We start from the raw sequence: 23,334 nt of genomic DNA on the forward strand, positions 1-23,334 counted from the left end.
TTAAGACAACTTCTCTGTGTTTTTAGCTATTAAACATTTTCTGAATATATTTCAACTCATCATCTGCGAAGCTTATCTCGCTTAATAGGTTCCGACACTTTTTCTGTGTGACAATGTTGATTCCAAAGGAGCATTTTTATTTATTATTACTATTGTTCGTAGTATATTTTTGTACCTCGAACGTGTATATCAAAGCTTTCATTTTTGTATACGTGTTGCTGGAAGCTACGCCAGATCCTCTACGAAAATATCAAGCAGGTAAATCAATTATCCGAAAAAAGCTTTCGTTAAAAAAGTTAGAGTCAATGTCGTTGCCAGTGGATCACGAAAAACAGTTATCCGGAGTAGAATCCACTTTGAATTCGTGTCCAACTTTACCGTCGACTTGTACGTCGAAAATTAGCTCACCGTCACTTTCATCAGTCAAAACAGAACATCATGCCCCGCCGCCTCCTTTGCCAATAATGTCTCCTCCATCGTTACCGACCTATATTCCAACACCTCGCCCAACGATTTTAGGATGTTCATCTCCTAGTCGCACATCCTTAATCAAATCCTCGGTCGTTAAAACGAAAACCATCAACTGGACTAAAGTTAACAACCGAAATATTGAAAATTCTTTGTGGTCGACGTTGGAACCTTTGAATGTTACAATTGATTGTCAAGATATTGTAGAGTTGTTTGGTGAAAAACCGCGTTCTAATTCATCACCTAATCAAGACGGTAAACTTAAATCTACCGTGACCAACGTTTTAGACTCTAAAAGAAGTCTTGCGATTAACATTATGTTAAAACAATTAAAATCGAAGGCTGAAGAGTTTTTTAAATGTTTAGAGGATGGAACTATGATTCCTATTGAAAAATTAGAAGCGGTAAAAAGAATATTGCCCATAAGCGCTGACTTAAAGGCTATTGAAAAATTCAGCGGAGACATTGTGACACTTGGCAAGGCGGAGCAGTTCTGTATGAAGCTTAATGAAATTCCGTGTTATCAGTTGAAAATCAACCTTACTATTTTGAAGGAGGAGTGGCCTCTCATATACTCGGAATCTCTTAAGACTTTAAAAAGTTATCAACAGACTTGTTCTACTTTAATTAATGACAAATCGTTGACACAATTTTTGTCCGTTGTATTACACTTAGGCAATAAATTGAACGCAGTAAGTGTGAATGATATTTTTATGTCTCTATAAAGAAAACTGTTTAAGTATGAAATAAATACGCATTAGTATGTTGTATTAATTTTATACTCAAATGACATATATTAAAAAAAAACACATGAGTCTATTAGTATACACAAAATTGTATAATATTTTCTCGTTAATATCTTTTGTTATTTATGCTTATTGATTAATTATTATTAATTGAGACTACAAAATTTCAAAAATATATAATAATGTATTTTAAGCTGAAAAAATAAATAAACAAGTTATTAATAAAACATGATTATATTAGGGTAGTTATGCTGGTGAAGTAAACGGTTTCACGTTGGGTACTCTACCTAAACTGATGGATACGCGATCTAACAAGCCAAACGTTACCTTTATCCACTTGGCTGTAGAAATGGCTGAAAAGTGTACAAATAATACTTTTAGTTTTCTGAATTTGTGTTCATCATTGAACAAATTATCAAAAACTTCGTTTGAACCTTTGGAAGTTGAGCTTCGTAATCGTTCTCGCCAGATTAAAAAATTTAAATCTGAACTGGCACAAGAGAGCTATTCTCAAGTAATTAAGGAACATCTAATAGACTTTATCTGTCAAGCAGATAAGGATATTGACGTGCTTAATGAGGATTTTAAAACAACGGTAGATTGTATAAAAAATTTAGCTTCTCATTTTGGTGAAGACTTTAAATCTTTTAACGTTGAGGAATGCTTCTCTATACTCCATAAATTTTTTGGTCAAATTGATATTATAATTAAAGAAAATGAAAAAAATAAATCTTATACTGAATCTAAATTTAATAATGATCAAAAGTACGGTTTTACAAGCCAGTCTGTTGATACCAAACTTATTAAAAATACACTTTCCAGATCCGAAGACAGACAACTTAGTAATAGAGAATTACTTATGAAAGAAATAAAAAGAGGTTCTTTTTCCTTAAAAAGTATTTATTGATTATATCCCTACTTATGAAAAGTGTAATTTAAATAATTATTTCCTGATTAATTAATATTTTTATTGTTCTGATTGTACATTACACATATTATGATTTAATTTTTTTTTATTTTAAATTATTATTATGCACTTATGTATTTTAATTTTTTACTTTGGTTTTTACTTAATTTTCCTTATACTTTTAATGTTTTTATATATATTTTCGTTTTGTGAATAAAAAAAAATTATTGTTAATATTTTGGTTGCAATTAATGAAATACAATTATTTATCATTGATAAGTATGTTACGTATGAATAATCAATAAACATATTTTAATTTAAAAAATACGTAACGAGCAGAGTGTATTATGTGCAGTATATCGATATAATAATTATTTAAACACCAAGAGTTGTATAGAAATACTTATTAACACTTCTATTTAATAATATAAATTCTAAAATTGTGTTTAAAAATTTAACTTTTTAAAATTATAAACTTTTATAAAAATCAATTTTAAAGGATCAAAAAAATAAGTTAAAAATATCATTTTGAATTGGAATTTTGCACAGGTTATACTAATTAAATATCAATAATAATATGTTAAATAAAATTTGTTTAAATTTATTTTTTTATTTTTTTCTAATTAGTAATAATCTCAAAAAAGAGGTAATAGAAAAAATCTTATTTCAGACTTGAAATCAGCATAAAAATTTGGTTTAGTAAAGTATATATTGGTCTATAATCATTAAAAATTATTTTGTTTTACTGATTTGATTTTACTGTATAATTCAATATAAAATTGAATTATATACTATTATAAATTTTGAGATTTTTAATTAAAAAAAATTTTTGGTGGTAATGTCTTCAACTATATACGATTTGTGATCTTTTTTACGCATCGTTGAAAGAAATCGGTCCATTGAGAGCTGAGAAAAAGTGGCAACAGTTACAAAAAAAAACATATCATTGTAAAATTAATACCTTTTCAGCTACCATCGAAGCTAAAATAGTTTCTATAATATTTTAAACTTTTTACATACTTTAAAATATAATATTGTAATTATATAACACAACAGCCACCGGATTTATTATTTTTACACAATAATGAACACATAATGAGGAACTATTTCTTATTATTATACTTTTTATATTATGTGTTTATTTTATACTTTTGTTTGTAATTTTTTGACTGGTTAACTGTCATTTTTATTATATTATGGCCTGAAGAAAAGTAATTTTAAATTAGTAGTTACTAATTAATTTATAACAATCCAAGTTTAATTTTAAATTATATTTAATTTTTATTATATAAAGAGTTTAATCTCAATATTATTATCTAAGCCCCGCCATGAAATCATACCCTCTTAAAATAGCTTTTTTGAGATTGTTTGTCTAAGAAACTTTTAATTATTTCAATCTGATCGTAATTGGTTTCATAATTTTATAACATCCTAATGTAAATATTTATCAGCATGGTTTAAAACAACATTTGTTTTTACTTCATTACAGAATGGTTGAGTTGAATAATAATTGTTTGTTTTAAATACTTAATGGTGAATGCTATTTAAATAAATTGTTGTTGTTGCTTTTCTTCTGACACGGCTTGTTTGAGTGAAAAAGGTTTTTTTCTTAACTCGAATCTGGAAGTCGGATATTTACAATTTCTAACGTTGTCTTCGCGTCAAACATAAAGTATAGTTTATTTTATCTCGTAAGACAACGTCTCACGGCTTTTGGTTAGAAGTTGACACACACTTACCTGACCGCCGTCAACCCACGTTAAGTAACCGCAAGTCACCGTATGAAGGGTAGTGTTGGAATGTAAAACTCCCCGAGTTCGCATTTACTGCTTTCCTTTTTTGGTGATGGTTAAAATAACGAGAGAAGTTTCATCTTTCAGCACCTCTAATCTCAGTTCTAATATAAACTGCAACATATAATAACGAACGCCATGCTAACAAAGACTTCAAAATAATTTAATTAATATACTTTAAAAATTGTAAATTATTTCTCCGAAACTACTATAACATTTAAAATAATTACATTCCAGTAGTTGCGACTAATAAAATTTTTATCCATAAAATAACGGTGTATTGGTAAAATTACATACCTTGGAGAGGAAATCGTGCTCACGACATTACTTTTATTTCTTAAAAAGAAAAAGCGCAGTAACACAAGTATTTTGCTTCATCGGTATTCATCATAGGAAATTATACGATTTATACCGAAACATGTTTCAATAATTCGAAATTAACGGTAATAAACTTAATTTAAGTGATGAGTCTGAATGTCGTACTATAATTATATAAATGTATTTTTTTATATGTTGAATATTTTTTTTCCTTAATACTTAATATAAAACATTCATGTTTTATACTATTAATATAATCTCTTGGCATAATTCAAGTAACATTATGACAGTCTTGCTGATGTTTGAAACAAAACAGCTTAAATGACACGATTGGTAGCATATGCTAAAATTAATGAAAATACTTATACAAACTAACAAGATGTTGGACTTATTGTTTTACAAGCGTCATTCGATTCCATTTTAATATTTGGATAGTGGGAAGAGTTGTTACACGATAATTAATCTTATTTCTATTGTTAATTACAAACATTGATGATAATGAAAAACCACGTTGTATCTTTTAAAGAAAAAATAAGTATTATTTGTTGTATGTATTTTTAAATTTTAATCATTTTTATCATTGGTTCAACGTTAAATTAATTTAGGCGATTAAAAACAAAATATTTAAGATTTTACTTATTTTTTTCCAAAGTTCAAAATATTACTATAAAACTTTTCCAAAGTAGTAATAGGTCACTAATAATAAATAAATATTTTTATTATACGTGAATTTTTACTCGTTGGATACGTTTTCAGTTGATGACTGTTAATTTATGTATTTAATGTATTTATTTTAAACAATTTGAGAACTTTAAGATTTAGTAAACTATGATTGCCAGGCCACTCTTTTTAAGGAATGTTGTAATGTTGAATTTTATTTCGGTAAATTAATTATAATAGTGACTATTATACTTAATTTAGCGTAACCAGAAAATAATTTTGGGGGTTACAAACCCTTAACCATCCTTGGTTGTGCCACAATAATAGTCTTAGCTTCAGATAGTATTGTATGTATTTGGTATGTATATATTTTAAATTTGAATAATTTTTTTGAAATTTTTGAAGCAACCAAATAACTTACTATTATCGTATATTATAACATATATTAGCGTCAAAGGAAAATATATAGTAATTATTTTTTTATTTATTTATATATGTTTTTAGATGAGTTACAAATGAATAAAATTACACATTTTTACTGAATAAAATTATTAATTTTTATCTTGTTTAAACATGAGTAATAATGACGTTAGAAGTTTATTTTTTGTGTACTAAATATTTATTCAACAAATTTATGTACTTCTAACACTATATTACATTTATATACTTTTAAAAATTAAAATGTTAAAAGTAACATTAATTTTGAGCTAAAAACAAGGGATTTATTTGATTTTCTAAACTTTTTGTCAACATTTATTCGAAATAATAAATTGTATATATCTATATTTTTTATGATTGTTAGCTAGCAAAGCATTAATTTCCGTTCTTAACTGTTTTTGTTTCGTATATTTGATCATTTGCCTTGGAGCTTATTGCGTTCAAACTTTATTTCATCATATGTATACATGTCTCATAATATACATTGGCTTTACTAGTTTCATATATTTTGATAAATAGTTTTTGAAGAACAAATTATATTTTGCTTAAAGCATTATATAGACTTTGATATCAACCAGTAATTTAATGAATTGTGTATTCATTTCATATGAAGTATTTATAGAACATTTAGCAATAAACAATAAATTATAGCCATTAATTTATCGCATTATTAAAAATTCAAATTTTAAAAGTGATAGCAAATATAAATACTAAATGATTTCTTGATAGTTTATCAAGGTGTTTCATTAAAAATAAACGTGTTTGCTTGTTTTTGTCGGAAATACGCTAATTATTCATTTTCAGGTCCTATTTTATTTTAAATTAAAGGGAATTGTGTTTTAAAATTGATTGCGTTTGAATCAAATTATTGACAGTCTTTACTCCCTTTTAAATTGGCTTTGCAATACCAAAAACTAAAAAATAAATGATTGAGTAAAAGTTTTAACTTTTATAACTTTTATTTTAATTGATATAGGAGTTTTCAATATTGCAACGAAAGCGTTTCTGTAATATCGCATAACTCATTAAAAAACTGACGTGTGTGGCATCATTAACCATAGTTATTTGCTGTAACTTTGATTCATGCTTGTAAAAAGTTTGTCAATTAAGCCCACCATCGCGTCTGATGGTATGCGATGTCCAATTAGCGTGTGTTGTCATAATGAGCTGTCAAGAAGTTCAATTCTAGACAGGCGATTGCAAATTATTATAATGTTTAAAACTGATTATATTCAATTCAATCAAACCTTATGAGATCATATGCTTTGGTAACATGATTTGGATTTAGAAACGCACAACAGTATCAAGTTAGAATACTGTGAAAAGGACAATACAGTGTAAAAATAGACATAAAGTCAAATAAATTTAAATACTTTGTGTTCGGTATCTTACCGATACAACGAAGTAAATAAGACAAAATTATTATAATGATATTATTACTTATTATATCATACATTATAAACATTAATATTGTATTGTTTTACCTCGACCTAGCGGTGTCTGTTTTATTGTATTGCATTTATTTATTATGCAAATGAAATTCACTGTTCGCAGTTCCTTGTAGTAGGTAACAGTGCCTGTGGGACCTATAAACAAATGGATGTCAAAATGTTTTTAAATGATATCTACTCGAGCGATTTCTTCTTTTAATGAGCTTGATGTTTTTCCACGGGGAAATAAATTTCACATTATTGTTCATAAGAAGATTTTAATGTTAAGTCACGTTTAATAATTCACAAATATGATAAAATTAAATCATATTTAATTTATTGATGGTCTACTTATAATTTAAAATGGTTTGAAGTGAATAATTCTCGTAGAAGCTGAAAAATGTTTTAATATATTTTTTTATAAGATTTTGTTAAATATTATTTTTAATTAATTGTGATTATTTAATGTTTTAGATTATTATTATTTTTAAAATAATGACATTATAATATTTAAATTATAGAATTTTTGACATATGTACAATAATAATATGATCTGTGTAGGATATCACGAGACTAAGCGTAGGCATATAAGTGTAACATTTATAACATACTTATGTTGTCATCCAACAAATAAGCCAATAATTTCCTACGCCGAATGAGATACCCGTTATGGACATGATAAAAACATAATAATCGACCCACATTGACTCTTACTCAGTATGATAATAGTACGAGAAAACAATTTTAAATAAATTCTATTACCCATTAATCATTCATGGCGATAATGCTTTAAAGTAAAGCCTTAGTCATGTTTAACTATGGGGCTTTGTTAGCAAAGTTATATTTAAAATAACTGATACATTTTGAAGAACTCTAATGTACGGGTTGTCCACAATAGAACTTTATGTAGATGTCTTTCACCGATCACGATTTAGGATATGTTTACAAAATACGAGTATAAAAGATATTAAAAATAGCTTTAGCAAGTATTAGCAAATAAACTACTTCAAAAACTTATACTGTCCAATGGTTTCAATAACATAGACTACAATTGAAGTCATCAAAGAGAACACATTTAATGTAATTGCAATGGTTATGGTGAAACATTTCGTAACAACCTTCGTATTATATAGATGATTGATCGGAGTTGTATGTATTGTAGTAGTGTTTTTATTTACACGGTAAAATGGATTTCGATGAAATTGCCTATTATAAGGTCTCTTCCATATTTTATGGCGTTTTTGATAAATCGAAGACTATGTTTAAATACATGAAGTATACTACTACACTATTGTTTTTATTATTACCACTTCTAGTATATCCATCGTGAACAGATAAAATCTTCCTTTATGTGAACCATTTACAGAGTTCTTACCATACCCTCGTTTCTACAAAACTGTTTACGTCTTAGGAATAAGAGTTAAGAGACACTGACCAACGTTAGGCTTTGTTTGATTGATGGTTTTCGCGTTTCATGAATTATACATGTGCAGACCGCATATGTGTTGAAGTATGCAGCTCATTTCTCGAGCACGGAAATGGAAACTCTCTATGGCTTTTTCTCTACCCTTTCTTTCTATTAGTCCATTTTCCTTTATTTCCTTTTGATAATTTACGTTCATGGCTCGTTCTAATGTGTTTTATTCTTCTCAGCTGGAGTATTAAACGAGTATACATATCCTGTAGTATTAAAAAAAACGTTAAGATAATTTTGACAGAACTGAGAATTTTTTCAACAAAATATTTATTGAATTAGTTTCTCCTAATAATTATTTTGAACATTTATGTTGTTTTTATATTTTTATAAAAATTTGATCAATATTTCAACAGTTTCAAGTAAATATTTATTTAAAAACTTTACTTATATTCTTGTTGTATTCGAGAGTTTGTTTATAGAAAGTCTACTTTAATTTAAATTTACTTAATTCAGCTTGGCTGTAGTAATCTTAAATTCGCGATTTTTAAAATAAAGAAATAATACAATAAAGCGTGATAATTATAAAGCATTATTGAATTTTTGAATCTGTAACATTTCAATTGAAAATGCCTAATATTAATTGCCGGAAGGTGTGGTCACAAACAAAATGTGCTTACTCAGTATTCTTTTATGGGAGACCTCTATAGTTTGCATTCATGATTTTAGTAGTCGGATCAGTCTGTTTTTATACTTTCTTTGGCTATTACGTTTACCTTTTTTTTATATCCAATGTCATTTAAAATAACTATTGAATGAACGGTTTTATGCGAGCAACACCAGTGCTTTTATGTTGTTCGAAAAATCATGAAGATTATATAACCTTTTTTTTAGCTTTATAGTTCGTTTTTACCAAGACTCTTTGGTGTTATACTAACATCTACGTTAAAACGTTCTAAAGCTTATATTCGCAACTTCTAAAATGAAACATCACAGTTAAAATATTTATTCTTATCGTTAGAATTTCACATTAGTGTCGATGACATTGATTGTTATGACGATGGAAGTTCAGATAAATTTCATCAATTTGATGTATTTACTCGTAAGTATTTGTATACGTAACTTATATAAAATGATTTGTAGATATAAGTGTCAAAAATGTTAGATGATTATTTTTTTAATTTTTTTGTGAGTGAAGAACTTTGCTTAACGGTGCTCAGGTACGATAATGGTATAAGATTACATAGGAAAGTCAAATGAGATAAATTGCCCAAAATTAGAAATAATTTTGCAGTGTATGGTTGTCAATCTTACCATAAAATGACATACCCTTTTGTTAACATAGAAATGGTTTCTTATCATCGTAATCGTTTTGTTAAAACAACTTAAACATCTACAGACATTTTAGGGTTATGATAGTATTCATGTAAACAGAATGCTCTATAGTTACTTTAACAATTTTGTTTTAAATAGAGAAGTTAACATTTGAAGTAGTTTTCATTTTTATACAAAAAAATATATAAAATAAATAAAATTTGTATCATTTATAAAAGTGTTTTATACTTATCAAATAATAATATTTAGATTTGCGTGTAAGGATTATAATAAAATTAATAATCTTTAGTGATTTATGTTATGAACCGATATTTGTAAAAGACTTGGTATGATTAGCTTACAAGTTATGATTTACATTTATTAATAAGCAAATTGTTTAATATTTTTAGGGTTCTAGTCATGGCCAAGAAGTATTTGATGTCGTTGTTAGACATCTGAGTCTCATAGAAACGGCTTATTTTGGTTTACGCTACCTGGACACTCAGAACCAAACAGTGAGTTCAAAAATAATTATTACATTTTAATATTTTAGATTTAATAATATTTTATAATACTTTAGTATTTTAAAAATCTTACACATAATTTAATTTTTGTTTCAGCATTGGTTGGATTTATCTAAAAAAATATCAAAACAAATGAAGGGTGTGTATTTTTAATTTCTATTTATTTACTAATTTTTGTAGTTTAAATTTTCAGTTATTTCTTAGTTTTTATATATTATAATAATAAACCAGTAAAAGGAAAAAAGGTAAAAAATATATAGTTTCATTGAAATAAAGTCATGCGTGTAAGTTTAGTGGCTCATTAATGAGGTCAAATAATGTTAAAATGTAATTGTTAATTCATAAATTTTTCCTGGGTGCGACCCCTGTCAGCATTGGCACTCGTAATATTGTTTATTAGATACTCTCGACAATGTCCATAACGAGACCTTTTGTAATGTAACCCTCTAAAATTTGTTTTTGATAATAACTACAAAAATTACGAGTACCTTGCCCAAATTCATATTATATTACAGAATTTCGTTATTAATCGATAACATTAAAAAAATACAGATACATATATTATGTATCAACAAAAACCTATAGCATCCTCTGTTCAGTTTTAATGCTAAAAAATGTCAATTAACAAGTTGCCAAATGATTTACTAGGCAATAATTTTTGATTTTCAAAATCATTATTTACTTCGATAGATCATTTTACTTTACGCCTTTTAACGAGATTTAAGTATAAAATAACGATTTATACATTTTGACATTTTTTTAAGTAATGTCATAGGAATTAATAATAAAAATCAAAATGATTCCCAGAAAATATATTTTTGACGAATATAAGACCAAAAGTCAAAGAATTTAGAATAAAAACTGTAATGTTTTAATATTATGAAAATATGATTTTTGTTAATAGTATACTTTTCTGGGGGTTAATTTAGGATTTACTGCCTTGATGCGTTTTAAAAATTATTATATTTTTAAAAAGGGTTAAAAGGTATTCTTTGTGGTCGTAAATCAAAATTATTGTCAAATAGTGTAGGCAAAAAATGTATAACACTATATGCTAATGAAACACCGTTGTTGAAGAAGTCCAGTAATTTTTAATAATGATCGCGGTATCCTTGGGGAAAAACCATACGCCACATTTGAAGTGTACTTGCTCGTGTATTATGAAGCCGTAAAATGTGCTTGCTATTAATTTTATGTATAAATTTCTTAAGGTATATTTTAACAGTGGGAGTAGATAAACTAGTATATTTAAGACTTCATTGACATTACTTATGAATGAGTCTAAATTAGTTTTTAAAATATGAAATTATAGTTAAAACTCCATATATTTATAAATTTTAAGTATTCTATTAATAATATTATGTAATTCATTATTTTTTTTTATATTCTTCTTGATCACTTTGTAGTTATTAATAAAATCCATTGTATAGATTTTTTTTATGATTTTTCTGGTGTTCAATTATTGTGATTAAAATATTTTGTGAACGTACCAATGAATAATTTTTAATTTGAATTAATATTTAAAATAAATATTGAATATAAACGTTACGGATGACTAATCTATCGAACATTATATTACAGACATTGAAAATTTTACTTTTTACTTTGGAGTGAAGTTTTATGCAGCAGACCCATGTAAACTCGTTGAAGAAATCACGAGGTAAGATTGTTTTATTTCTATTTTGATTTATGAGCTTTAGCATTGAGTGAAGTAATTGTAAACAAGCTTGATATTTTAAACCAAATAAATAAATATAATTTGAGTTTCATAATAAAATAAAATAATTTATATTCATTTAAATTAACTTGTTTTAATTTAGAATATATAAATTGGTTTTCAATTTTTGAGTTTATTATAAAATAATATTTATTTATAAAATAGTAAATGAGTTATTGAAAAAAAAATGGTTTGTCAACTTTTATAAATTGGATGGTTTTCAATTCATTTAAAATAGATATATAAAAATAAGTTATAGACATACGATTTATCTATAAATATTATCTAAATTATATTTAGTAGCATTTTTATTTCATTTACTTCTCATTATAAGTATTACACTGGAGTAATTGTATACATGCATTTGGTGTGCTTTAAAAATACGTAAATATTTATGACTATTATTTTATTGTTTTAGATCTGGCAGATCTATTTAAAAAATACATTTAATAACTGAATAACTTTAAATGTCATTTTTATTTTGCTTCATAAAACGAGAGCTAAAATATTTAAAAATCAAACAAAATACTATTTATCAATTTATTGACTCAAACGAATAACTTATATATGTTTAATATAAATTTTCAAACATAACTACTAATTTGCATTTACTCCAAATTAGTGGAGCAATTGTAAACAAGTGATAAGAATCTTAAATTAGCTTTATAGTTCTTAATAGATAAATAATACTTAATATCAAGGAATAAAAATTTCATAATATTTTAACTAAACAATTTTTTTTCTTGAAAATTAATATTTTATTCTAGAACTTGATTTTCATATATAAATGTTTATGTTATAAATCACCGTTTAATAAGAAATATTAAGCGTTAATGATATCAGTATAAAATATTATTTATAAAATAATATTTATCTATAAATATTAGTCTTAAAAAAAATTCATAAACGTTTTAATCAAGAAATTATAAGGAGATTTATATAAATATACGTTTAGTTTACTTTTATTATTACAAATAAAATAACTGCATAAGTCGATCATCGAAATTTTAATGAAACCATTTTAATTATATCATATGCATTAAAAAAGATATTCTGTGAAAATTTGAGATTTTTAATAAAAAATTTTCTGGTTACTCAACGTGTTTTCAGTATTTTGATTCAAAATACAAAAAAAACAAAAAAAAATCTTCTTTTATTCAATTTTTGGTTAAATATTGTAATTAGTATATCAAAATAGTTTAATTTTTATAGCAAAATTATCGTATTTATATGATATATTTCTAGAGGTCACAAGTAGCTTAATATTAAAAAATATGTTTTTATGCGGTTTGGCTAATAATTATGTATATAGGATGTCTCACCGTAATTTACTATTTTTAATATTAGTTTATATATTCAAATTAGTAAATCACAATGGAACACTCTGTATTATAAGTACAAAAAAAATTTCAAAAACTTATACTTTTTTTTATAAGCAAAGTGTGATCTAAAATATATGATACAATAAAAATTAAACTTCTACGATACTCTAACCATAATTTTTTACCAAAAATTTAATAAAAGAAGACGTTTTTTTGTTTTTGGGGTATTTTTGATAAAAATATTAAAAACACGTTGAGCGAGCAGAAAAACTTTTATTAAAAATCTTAAATTTTCATGAAATGACTCTTTTAATGTATATAATAAAGTTAATATAGTTTTTATTAAAATTTCGATGGTTGACTTTTTTGAATTACCCTGATATACACTACTTAAGTATGTAGGACTTCATGGTCGTTAAATTTATATTGATATTAATTACGGAGCTCTTTATGTGCATGAATCGTTTAACGAAATTATACATGTTAACGTGACGCAAGAGTTGATTTGTAGACCATTTTAAAATCACTTAGTAAAATCAAAATTAATAATATAAATTATATACTATTATGATTTGATCAACTAATTTTGTGGGGGCATATATAGTAAAGGATTGAATTCAATCTAACGAAATAAGTTATTATTTATTTTGTATTTTTGTCTTTCTTCAAGTATGTATTCAATATTACTAACTTATATTTTATAAATCACACATTTTGAACACTTGACACGAACACATTATAATATATGTACATCGAGTTGTTTTAACCTAAGATAAATTGGAGTATTCTGACATAGCAATTTCTGTGTGATCTTGAAAACTAATTTATGAGTTTAAAGTTCTGATTTGTTTTCAAAACATATTATATATACTTGAGTGTATTCGTATATTGAAGGCGGATAGGTTTTGGCTGAAGAGTAAAATCCACCGAAACGTTATCGTCTATCCCCAAAGATGCACTTCCGTGCCGGATGTACATCCGAAAATCATTATACTTTGCCGACATACGCAAAACTTTCTTACTCCTAAGACCATTTGTTACAAACATCAGTCCCATAAATGCATCGTTAAGTGCTCATAGTTTTAACAGAACTATATTTTCTATGTTGGTACTTTATCTATTGTCTAGTTATTTATTACATTTAATCGATATAACTTAATTGTATTGTTTTCAATGCATTATGATTAATCGGAAAATGAGTATTGAATAAAATTATCTGTAATACAAACTGTCAATGTGTAAAATTCTTATTACGAACGAGATTAAAATGCCATTTAAGGATATTTTTATGACTAAAATGGTCGTTAAATATTTATTACATGAATAAAAATTCATAATCATGTACATTCATTTTTGCAGCGCCGAGACAATGTTTAAACAATATTTATGTCAAAAATTTTTTATATACTTATAATATCGTGTGTTATGATATTGTTTCTGATTTTACGGTCAAAAACATTTACTGCAGTTTATAAAAACTATATATATATACTTTATACATCTTATATAAATTGTGTATATTTATACTTTTGGTTTTGTTTTCTTTTATGAACTACCTAAATTGGATATTTTTCTAAACGTAACTTTTCAGTTGGTGAATTGATAGTAATTTTTTAATTTTTAAATAAAGGGATAATTTTCTAAGTATGAACAGATTTCTGTTCTCAATATTTGTAACAATTGACCCATTTACTTACTTACTGAACACTCTGTTTAATCTAGGATATCGGTAACCAATTAAAACATATGAAGATAATTTCTGTCAGCGTTGTCATAAGTTTCCATTTGATATTCGTTGATCATTCTGAATATTTAAACGCCGTTTCACATTCGATTATAACAGTTTAAATGGGAAGGAAGTATAGAGAAAATCTTTTGTGTTTGGCTCATTAAACTCGATCGAGATGATTTTGCAATGTTTGTTTTTTTATTATTATTATATTTGTTATTATATTTTTGTCGCAGTCCATTGCACACAAATCAACCCTATGTGGTGTTAGGTAGGCAAAGATGTCGTTACACAAACAATTCACTAGTATAAGAGGAGTCCACGTCATGAAAATAAACTCTAGTGCTACATACAAGATCTAAACTAAAAGGTATTTTCATCAGGATTTCAGTTTTACAAACTATGAAAAACTAAGAATACTTCATAGCTAGCAAAAAAACTTATCTCAAAGAAAATATTTCTTAATATTACTTATGATAATTGAAATGTGCTTGTGTAAGTATACAACCATAAAATAACTGTTAACATTTAATGTCCACTTAATAGTATTATTTTAGAACTTTTTAAATAAAAATTTCACAAAATAAACGTATAAAATTATTTTTATAATGATTCGAAAATCGCTTATTGATAAAAATTATTTTAAATAAACAAATATTAGCTTCGATGCGAAGCGGAGAAGGTATTAATTTTACTATGATGTGTTTTTTTTTTTTTGTTTTTTTTTTTTATGTCTGTCGCCACTTTTTCTCAGCTCTCACTGGACAGATTTCTTTCGAAAATACGTCAAAAGATCACAAATGTCTAGTTGAAGACATTACCCTTAAAAATTGAAAAAAATTCCCTCGTTCCCCGCAAATGGGGGAAATATCCAAAAAAATTACAAATTTAAAAATCACTAATTTTCGAAATTTTTTCACTTTCATTTCTTAAAACTTTCATAACTTTTTGAAAAATCAACAAATCAACATAATTTTTTTTATACTAAAACCTTAGATATTTACCTTTCATTTGATATCATTTTTTTGAAAATCTATCACTTAAACTTCTCATTGGGGGGATTTAAAATAGCAACTTTTTTACAAAAATTAACTTTTTCAACTTAATTTTTGAAAATGTTCCGGAAATACTGCGTCCTTCAAACATATATCAAATTAAAGCTTATTTTATATACTATAAAATGAAAAAAAAAATTTGTCCCAACGACCTATCTTCTATACGGAAATGGCTACCGTATTCAAAAATATGCTATTTTAACAAATTTTTTTTTTTAATTAAACACTATCTATAGATTTGCATCGAAGCATTTTTTATGATAGTGATTTTAATCACTGTCAGATATCATCTATACTAGACCCAACTATGCCACCACCCCACTGTGCTACCGTTTTTATTATATTTGTTATTAGTCAGAGTTAATCTGAAATTTTGTGATTCTAAATTGTTTTAAATCAAATCAATTATATGAATTTAATCATAAAAAATCATTGACAATTATATTAAATGTGTTATTAATAAAACAAAAAATGAACTTTTATAGTATCAAAGTTACTAAAAAGTTTACTAAACGTTTTTAGTACAAAAAAGTACTTTTAAACGGGTGTTAACTTTTTTTTTTAATTGCAACATACACATATAACTAGTGTAAAAATAAAATATAATCATAGTAAGAAAAATCATGATCCAACTTTTCACCTAGAATTTTGGACATTTTTATTATCTCAAAATATAAACTGTTGGTGAAATAAAATTATGCGTTATGACTATTTTTATGTTATTAAAATGTTTAAATCAAGTCGTAATGTCTTATAATAGATGTATATTTGACGGATTTGCATCATGAAAATGTTGGTACATTTTTACATTTTTTTGTTCTAAAAAATAAAAAAAAATGACGAAGAATTTTGTAAAATTTATGTTTAGTGTCCACTTATTAATATTATGAAAGTTTTTTTTCAAACTCGTTTAAGTATCAGAATATTTTTGATCGGTGTACTTCTTTTATACAAATATACTTTTTTTATTCATCTTTTAGCATAATTACGCCCATAATTAATAATTTTTAGTTTATAGTTAACTTTTATGTTGTACTTTTTTGACAGGTATATCTTTTTAAATAGAACAATGAATATAAATGTATATTTTTATAGTAAAAAAAGTTTTAGCTTAAGTAGNCAATGAATATAAATGTATATTTTTATAGTAAAAAAAGTTTTAGCTACTTCAACTAGTTGTATGTTAATTATAAGTATATTTTTTATTACAAGTATTTTGAATTAGTATGAAATTAAGTTATAGCTATTTATTGTGATAGAAATATAAAAATATTAACCAGAAGATGTGTGTGCAGAAAAATAAACATTTCTTTTTATGTCGTACAACTCTAAAAGAATAATGAAATTTTTTTTAGCTTTGATGCGAATTTGAGAAGGTATTAATTTTATTGTCATGTGATTTTTTTATTTTATTTATTTACTTTTTTGTGTCTTTTACTAATTATTCTCAGCTCTCACTAAATCGATTTCTTTCAACGATACGCCTAAAGATTACAAATCGCATGTAGTCGTAAACATTACTTGAAATTGAAAAAATTTCCATCATTCTCTGTATAAGGAAAAAATCTCTAATATTACAATTACAAATGTAAAAATCGGTAATTTTTGACATTTTTTCAAATTTTTTTACTTAAAACTACCATAACTTTATCAAAAATGTATGTATCAAGATAAATTTTTTTTTTAAATTTAACCCTTCACTTGCCCACAGTAATGGAAAATTACAATTTTTCTACAAAAAATTAAACTTTTTAATTTAATTTTTGAAAATGTTCCGGAAATACTAACACTTTTATATAGATCTTAAATGAATTCTTATGTAATATACTTTTATTTGAAAAAAAAATTTCGAACTTAAGTTTGTCGTCAAGATGAAATTGGCTACTGTATTAAAAAATATGCTATTTTTGTGTCAAAATTCTTGGTTTTATATTTTCGATTTTATACATCTATAATTTTATTTTATAAGGCAGTCCAGTAGAATTATTAAATATATGAAAATTTATCTTTTTAAAAATTGTTATCTTTTTACCTGTTCTTTAGATAAAATATTTTATGCGTCATAATTTTTATTCCAAAGTAGAATTAAATTTTTGTTTGAAGTAGTTGAATATTTTGGCTCTTGGCTGTCATGGTGTGCGATCTGTGGAATCTTAAACCTTCTAATTTACTTTTACTTTTTAGAGTTGGTTATGGGGAAAATGTACATTAGAACACCAAAAGGTCTAAATTACAGTTTTTATCTTTGGCTAACGACGACAGTAATGTGTAGTCGGTGTATTAAATAATTAGTACCCAACTCTACTGAGTCGCGTGTGCCGTTTCCATACTAATCGTTTTACTGTCGTTAAGTTACTTGATTAATAAAAAGTAGCACTTCGAAATTAGATTTGGTTTGTGATAGATATTTCGGATTAAGATAGTGAAACTGTTCCTTTAAAGCTAATCGATGAGGTAATTTCCCGGCAATTACTATAAATCTGTTTATGTATATAAAGTCATCGATGTAGTATAAAAAAGATTTGAAAAGACCTATTGTTTTTTGTTTTCTTCGGATGTGCTTCAAAAATAATGTCGACGCAGATATTTCATGTAGTTTTTACGGTTATAACTCTTTTGGATATTATGATGTCATGTACATTTTTTTTATAACCCAACATAAAAGCGCAAGCATATTTCGTCATCAAAATGCCTTTGGTGTGATAAAAACGATAGTTAGTGCTGTACCCTGTTCCAAATTCTACCTTGTCGTAGCATTATGGAAACAAAAATAATGTAGTTTCATCGAAATCATATTTATTGGCTTAGAATTTATTGCTGTAGAATTACAAAACTTCTTTTTTTAGATAAGTTCATATATTTATCAGCTACGTGAATTATTTTTGTAAATAAACTTTTATACTAAGTTATTAATACTTTGAAAGTATTTTCCTTTTAAATTTTAAATATTTGTTTTGTATCTCTATTTTTTTAATTAAATGATTGTCAGTAAATGTTAGTAGTTTTAAATTTTCGAAATTCAGATAAACAAATATCAAATCTTTAGTTTAAATAGATTGAATTAACAATTTCCTAAAATATCATAAGTGAAATGATGTTTTCTTATAGCTCGCAAATATTTGATGAAACATTAAATGACTACAGGAAGTACGCAATTAAAGAGCGCAGAATTTCTTATTAAGTGATTATTATTAAAAAAGAAATACTTTATTACATATATAGCTTAAAATATTACAAGCTAATTCCACTAAGTATTTAGGATTAACATTTTNTAAAAAAGAAATACTTTATTACATATATAGCTTAAATAAATAGTTGTTTCTTAATCAATTTACTCGATCATAGTCTACATTTAAACGTGTGATAAGTTTAAATTAATTTTAAGTTGTAAAGATTTAAAAATATTTTATATGGAACTATGAAAACACGAAATATTTTTCTCATTTTAAAAATTAACAAAATTTCTTTCAACTCTATATAAATTTTTAAGAATTTAAATAATTACATGTTATTAATTTATCATACACGAACAAAAATTATAATTTTAAACATTTTTAATCAAATATCTGAAACTCTGTTTTGATACAAAAATATTTTTTTTGTTTTTATCTACTCAAATTAAAAATAACACCATCGAAATTTTATTTTGTTTTCCACGCGCTAAAGAAAAAAAAATATATGTTTTCATGTTCGTTTTAGCGAAAAGTTAATAACAATTTCACCAAAAGAAAATTAGACAGCACTCCCCTATTTTAACGAGTAATAACTGTTCGTGTTCAGAAAATGTCTAATGAAATCATTTCCCCGATATGTTATACTTACCAGTATATATATATTAATCTTAGTGAACCTTTACACTTTACACTTAGATTAACTAATAAAATATTATATTAAAAATAGAGTACGCATGTGCCACATAAGTAAGTCGCTTGATTGACGATACGATTTTTCAGAGTTATGCTTCACTTATGTTTGCCCATCGTGACTTAAGTTATATTAGCTTACTTACGCACAGGAAATTAACAATATAAATTAATAGACATTCTTGGTGGTAATATAAAACTGATAACATGTCAACATGCAATTTACTTGCCGATGTTGTCTGTAGAAAGTGAGACTAATATGGATATATCACAGTTAAAAACCTTTCTGATCGATTGGTCGTTTCCTCATTATAAGGTCATTTCCGTTTTTTGTGTTAAATTTATTTATTTTAATAACGTATTAATTCAAAAGTTTAGTTAATTATCATAAAATAATAAATATATTAGTTTAACTGAAAGGTATAACTAATTGTTATTTATGAAAAATGTCATTAATATGTCTAGTGTAATATAAAAGCTATGATTTTATCGGTAAATTTATAACCTAAGTAAATATAAATTAATATATTATTGAAAATTATACAAAATATTTGTGATTCGTGTATATTAAGTTTCATTTAAAATTTTTAAATGGATCAATATTATCAAATATAAATCTTATGAAATAAATTAAATATTATTATTTTTTAAGTTTATAATAAAAGTAATTAACTTGAATTAAATTTGTATTTATCAATTACATTTTCATTGTAGTTATTATTGCTGATAACTCCAAAATTAGTATAGAAAATTATTACAGAAAACGATTTACGAGCCTTAGGAGACAAATAAATTAGTTTAATACATTAGTTCAGTTGTAGAGACTCAGTATTTACAAAAGTTTTTAAAAATATAATTTTTTTAATTTTAAAATAAAAAGTTCTAAGACAAATTAAATTGAAAAATATAGCTAAACGTACGTGAAAATTTTAAAATAAAACTATTTCTATTCTCTGTGATAATATGAAAAATAGTGTTCTACTCGTATTTAATTTTAATTGCTTGACATGGTTATGATATTTAATATTTATGTTGTTTAATAATGTATATTGATATTTTTTTTTATGAAAGTACAGTATTTAGTTTACATACTTAATTATATGGTTTTATTCTTTAATTGGTCGTTCAAAATGTTTCACCTTTCAGGTCATCGCATGCTAATTTTGTCATGACTATATTCACCTAACGAAATCATTATTTTACTGTGTGTAGAATAAAAGTGAAGGGATATATTTTTTATAAACAGTTATTATTAATTGTATGCTGATATGAACACATTCAGATACATACAAAAATTTGGAAACAAATTGGGGACACTTTCCTACAAAAAAAGAAGCGAGTAATAATATTACGATAAAGCTTATATATTACTTCATTATTTTAATTTATTAAGATATTAATTAAAAAATTTTAAGATTACTTTGATACATGTTAATGAACTTCTATACATATCTTAATAATTTTAAAATAATTTTCATTAGAATAATTTTATTATAAAAGTAATATTTATACTTTATTGGTTTTTTATCAAGATGTATTTAATTTCTTAATAGTGCTTAACTTTCAGTATTTGAGTACTTGAAAGTTTTTATTGTAAACATTAATTCAATGTTAGTAGTAGTGGCAATATATATTTATTTAGCCATCGCATTATAATGCATGTTACACCCTAACAAATCAAATTGCAGCTGTTCATGTGAAAATGTACGAATTCATAGACGAGGGTCTGTTTGTAACACATTGGTTTACTCGCCAAATGAATATTTCAGATAAAAATTTAAACATGGCTAGTGGGTTGTGAACAAAGTATAGATATTTTCAAATGTTACCTTTATAATGTGTGTAATGAGTGTTTAGTAGAGTAATAATAATTATTATTTATCTATGCTATACTCGGTTAAATTTTTGTAATAACCGAGTTGTGCTGGCCTGAAGCATTTGGCAAAACTTTAATATTTATATAACTTCTACGTTTAATTAACACATTATTTATACAAACATTAGTAATAATATTCAAGTATAGAATATTAATCTGTTTGAAAATGGCACAAAAAGATATTTTCTTTAAATAAGGACATAGTGAATTACTGGACACTTCATTTATTTCACATAGGGTACAATTAAAATAGAATACTATGTTAAAAACATATAATTTTTGGACGATAAGTTCAATAAAGCCTTTTTTTAATAATAAGAAGATTGCGAGTTGGTATTATATTGTTTTTTATCTGTATAAATTAATAAAAAATAATTAGAAAAATATTTACAAATACAAATTTAAAAAAAATTTAATAAATAATGATTCTTCTAAAGTTATTAGATTGACATTTTATACTTTAAAAGATTGATTGAATAGATTTTTATTTACTTAATTATTCATCTGAAAAATTTTTAAAATATTTGAGAATACCGCTTATACATACGTCAACTAATTTTGTTCTTTGATTTATAGGTATCAGTTTTTTCTACAGCTTAAACAGGACATACTGCAGGGTCGTATACCAGTCACTTCAGAACTGACAGCTGAATTGGGAGCGTACGTCGTTCAGTGTGAGTATATAAATAAATTCAAAATCTTATCACGCCAAACATAACTTTTAAGAAATTCTAGCGCAACAAATGTATAGGCTTGGTATAACTAATGTATAAAAACATAAAAGAAGTTTTTTTTAAAAAAAAGTACTAAGCAAACTTTCTTTTAAAAATTACTTTTTCCAATCATATCTTATAATATGTATCAATAAAGAAAAAAGTTTTTAACTTAAACCATGCACGCGGATTTTCTTAGTGATTTGTGACTGAATATCTCCACTGTCGTGTACTTTTTGTTTTAACTATTTCTCCAGAAAAAAATATAGGAAACGCGAAAACTCATCTGGTAAAACGTAATATGCGGCGACGCTTATAACGTTACCCGGGGCGGGCATAGCATTGCCGTTGTCAAAGCGTGAAAATTGTTTTATACAACTCGTGTACTTGCACCTAAACTTTTTCACGCTTTACTGGACATTTCACTCCTCACCATCTAACCATTACTTCATTTACTGTGACTTTTACCGACAACTAACACAAGGCGGTTTTATGTCAACGGCCTCGTCAACTACAACGGTAAATCCAAGAAAAAAACTTATGAAAAGTCATTTTAACAGGAAGTACTCTAAGGTCCTCTACGGCATATAAACCGTTGTAGATCAGCCAGTGCTTTATTTACATATCAGTACTAAGAATTTCTGTCAACGATTTTTTTTTGGTGAAATAATTGTGACTATTTTATACAACTATCAATCTTGGTATGGAACGTATCGATCTTGGAAATGGTATCATTTCCAAGAATAAAATTTAAATGTATAAAAGAGTTTTATTGAATAATTATAAGAAAAAATAGCTTTAATTTTGTATTGTCCTTGGTAGAAAGAAGTTTGGAAATAATGAATTTTTCAACTCTGTATAAAAAGAAGTAGCTAAATTCTAAATATTAATTTTTTTTAGTTTATTAATTGTTTTATTGAAATATAATTTGGTAAAAAATAGAAACGCATCATGTACCTAAATTAGCTTTCATATATAATATAATTAATAAAATAACTTTTGTAACCAATTTTGTCACGTGCTTATTTCTATATGAACTTTTATTCC

The 23,334-nt window shown here is 25.3% G+C and overlaps 1 protein-coding gene across 5 annotated transcripts in view; it reads left to right on the plus strand.

The window, feature by feature from the left end:
- Window positions 1-23,334, plus strand: part of LOC126903765 (band 4.1-like protein 4) — an 81,449-nt gene that overhangs the window by 37,901 nt on the left and 20,214 nt on the right. For all 5 annotated transcript variants that reach the window (XM_050682237.1, XM_050682233.1, XM_050682232.1 and 2 more), the window contains exons 3-6: window positions 9,899-10,003; window positions 10,109-10,151; window positions 11,594-11,672; window positions 22,151-22,248. In XM_050682237.1, coding sequence (XP_050538194.1) covers window positions 9,899-10,003; window positions 10,109-10,151; window positions 11,594-11,672; window positions 22,151-22,248 — 325 coding nt within the window. The remainder of the gene's footprint in view (window positions 1-9,898; window positions 10,004-10,108; window positions 10,152-11,593; window positions 11,673-22,150; window positions 22,249-23,334) is intronic.

Source organism: Daktulosphaira vitifoliae, unplaced genomic scaffold (assembly GCF_025091365.1).
Source record: "Daktulosphaira vitifoliae isolate Bord-2020 unplaced genomic scaffold, ASM2509136v1 Scaffold_4, whole genome shotgun sequence".
Lineage (NCBI taxonomy): Eukaryota > Metazoa > Arthropoda > Insecta > Hemiptera > Phylloxeridae > Daktulosphaira > Daktulosphaira vitifoliae.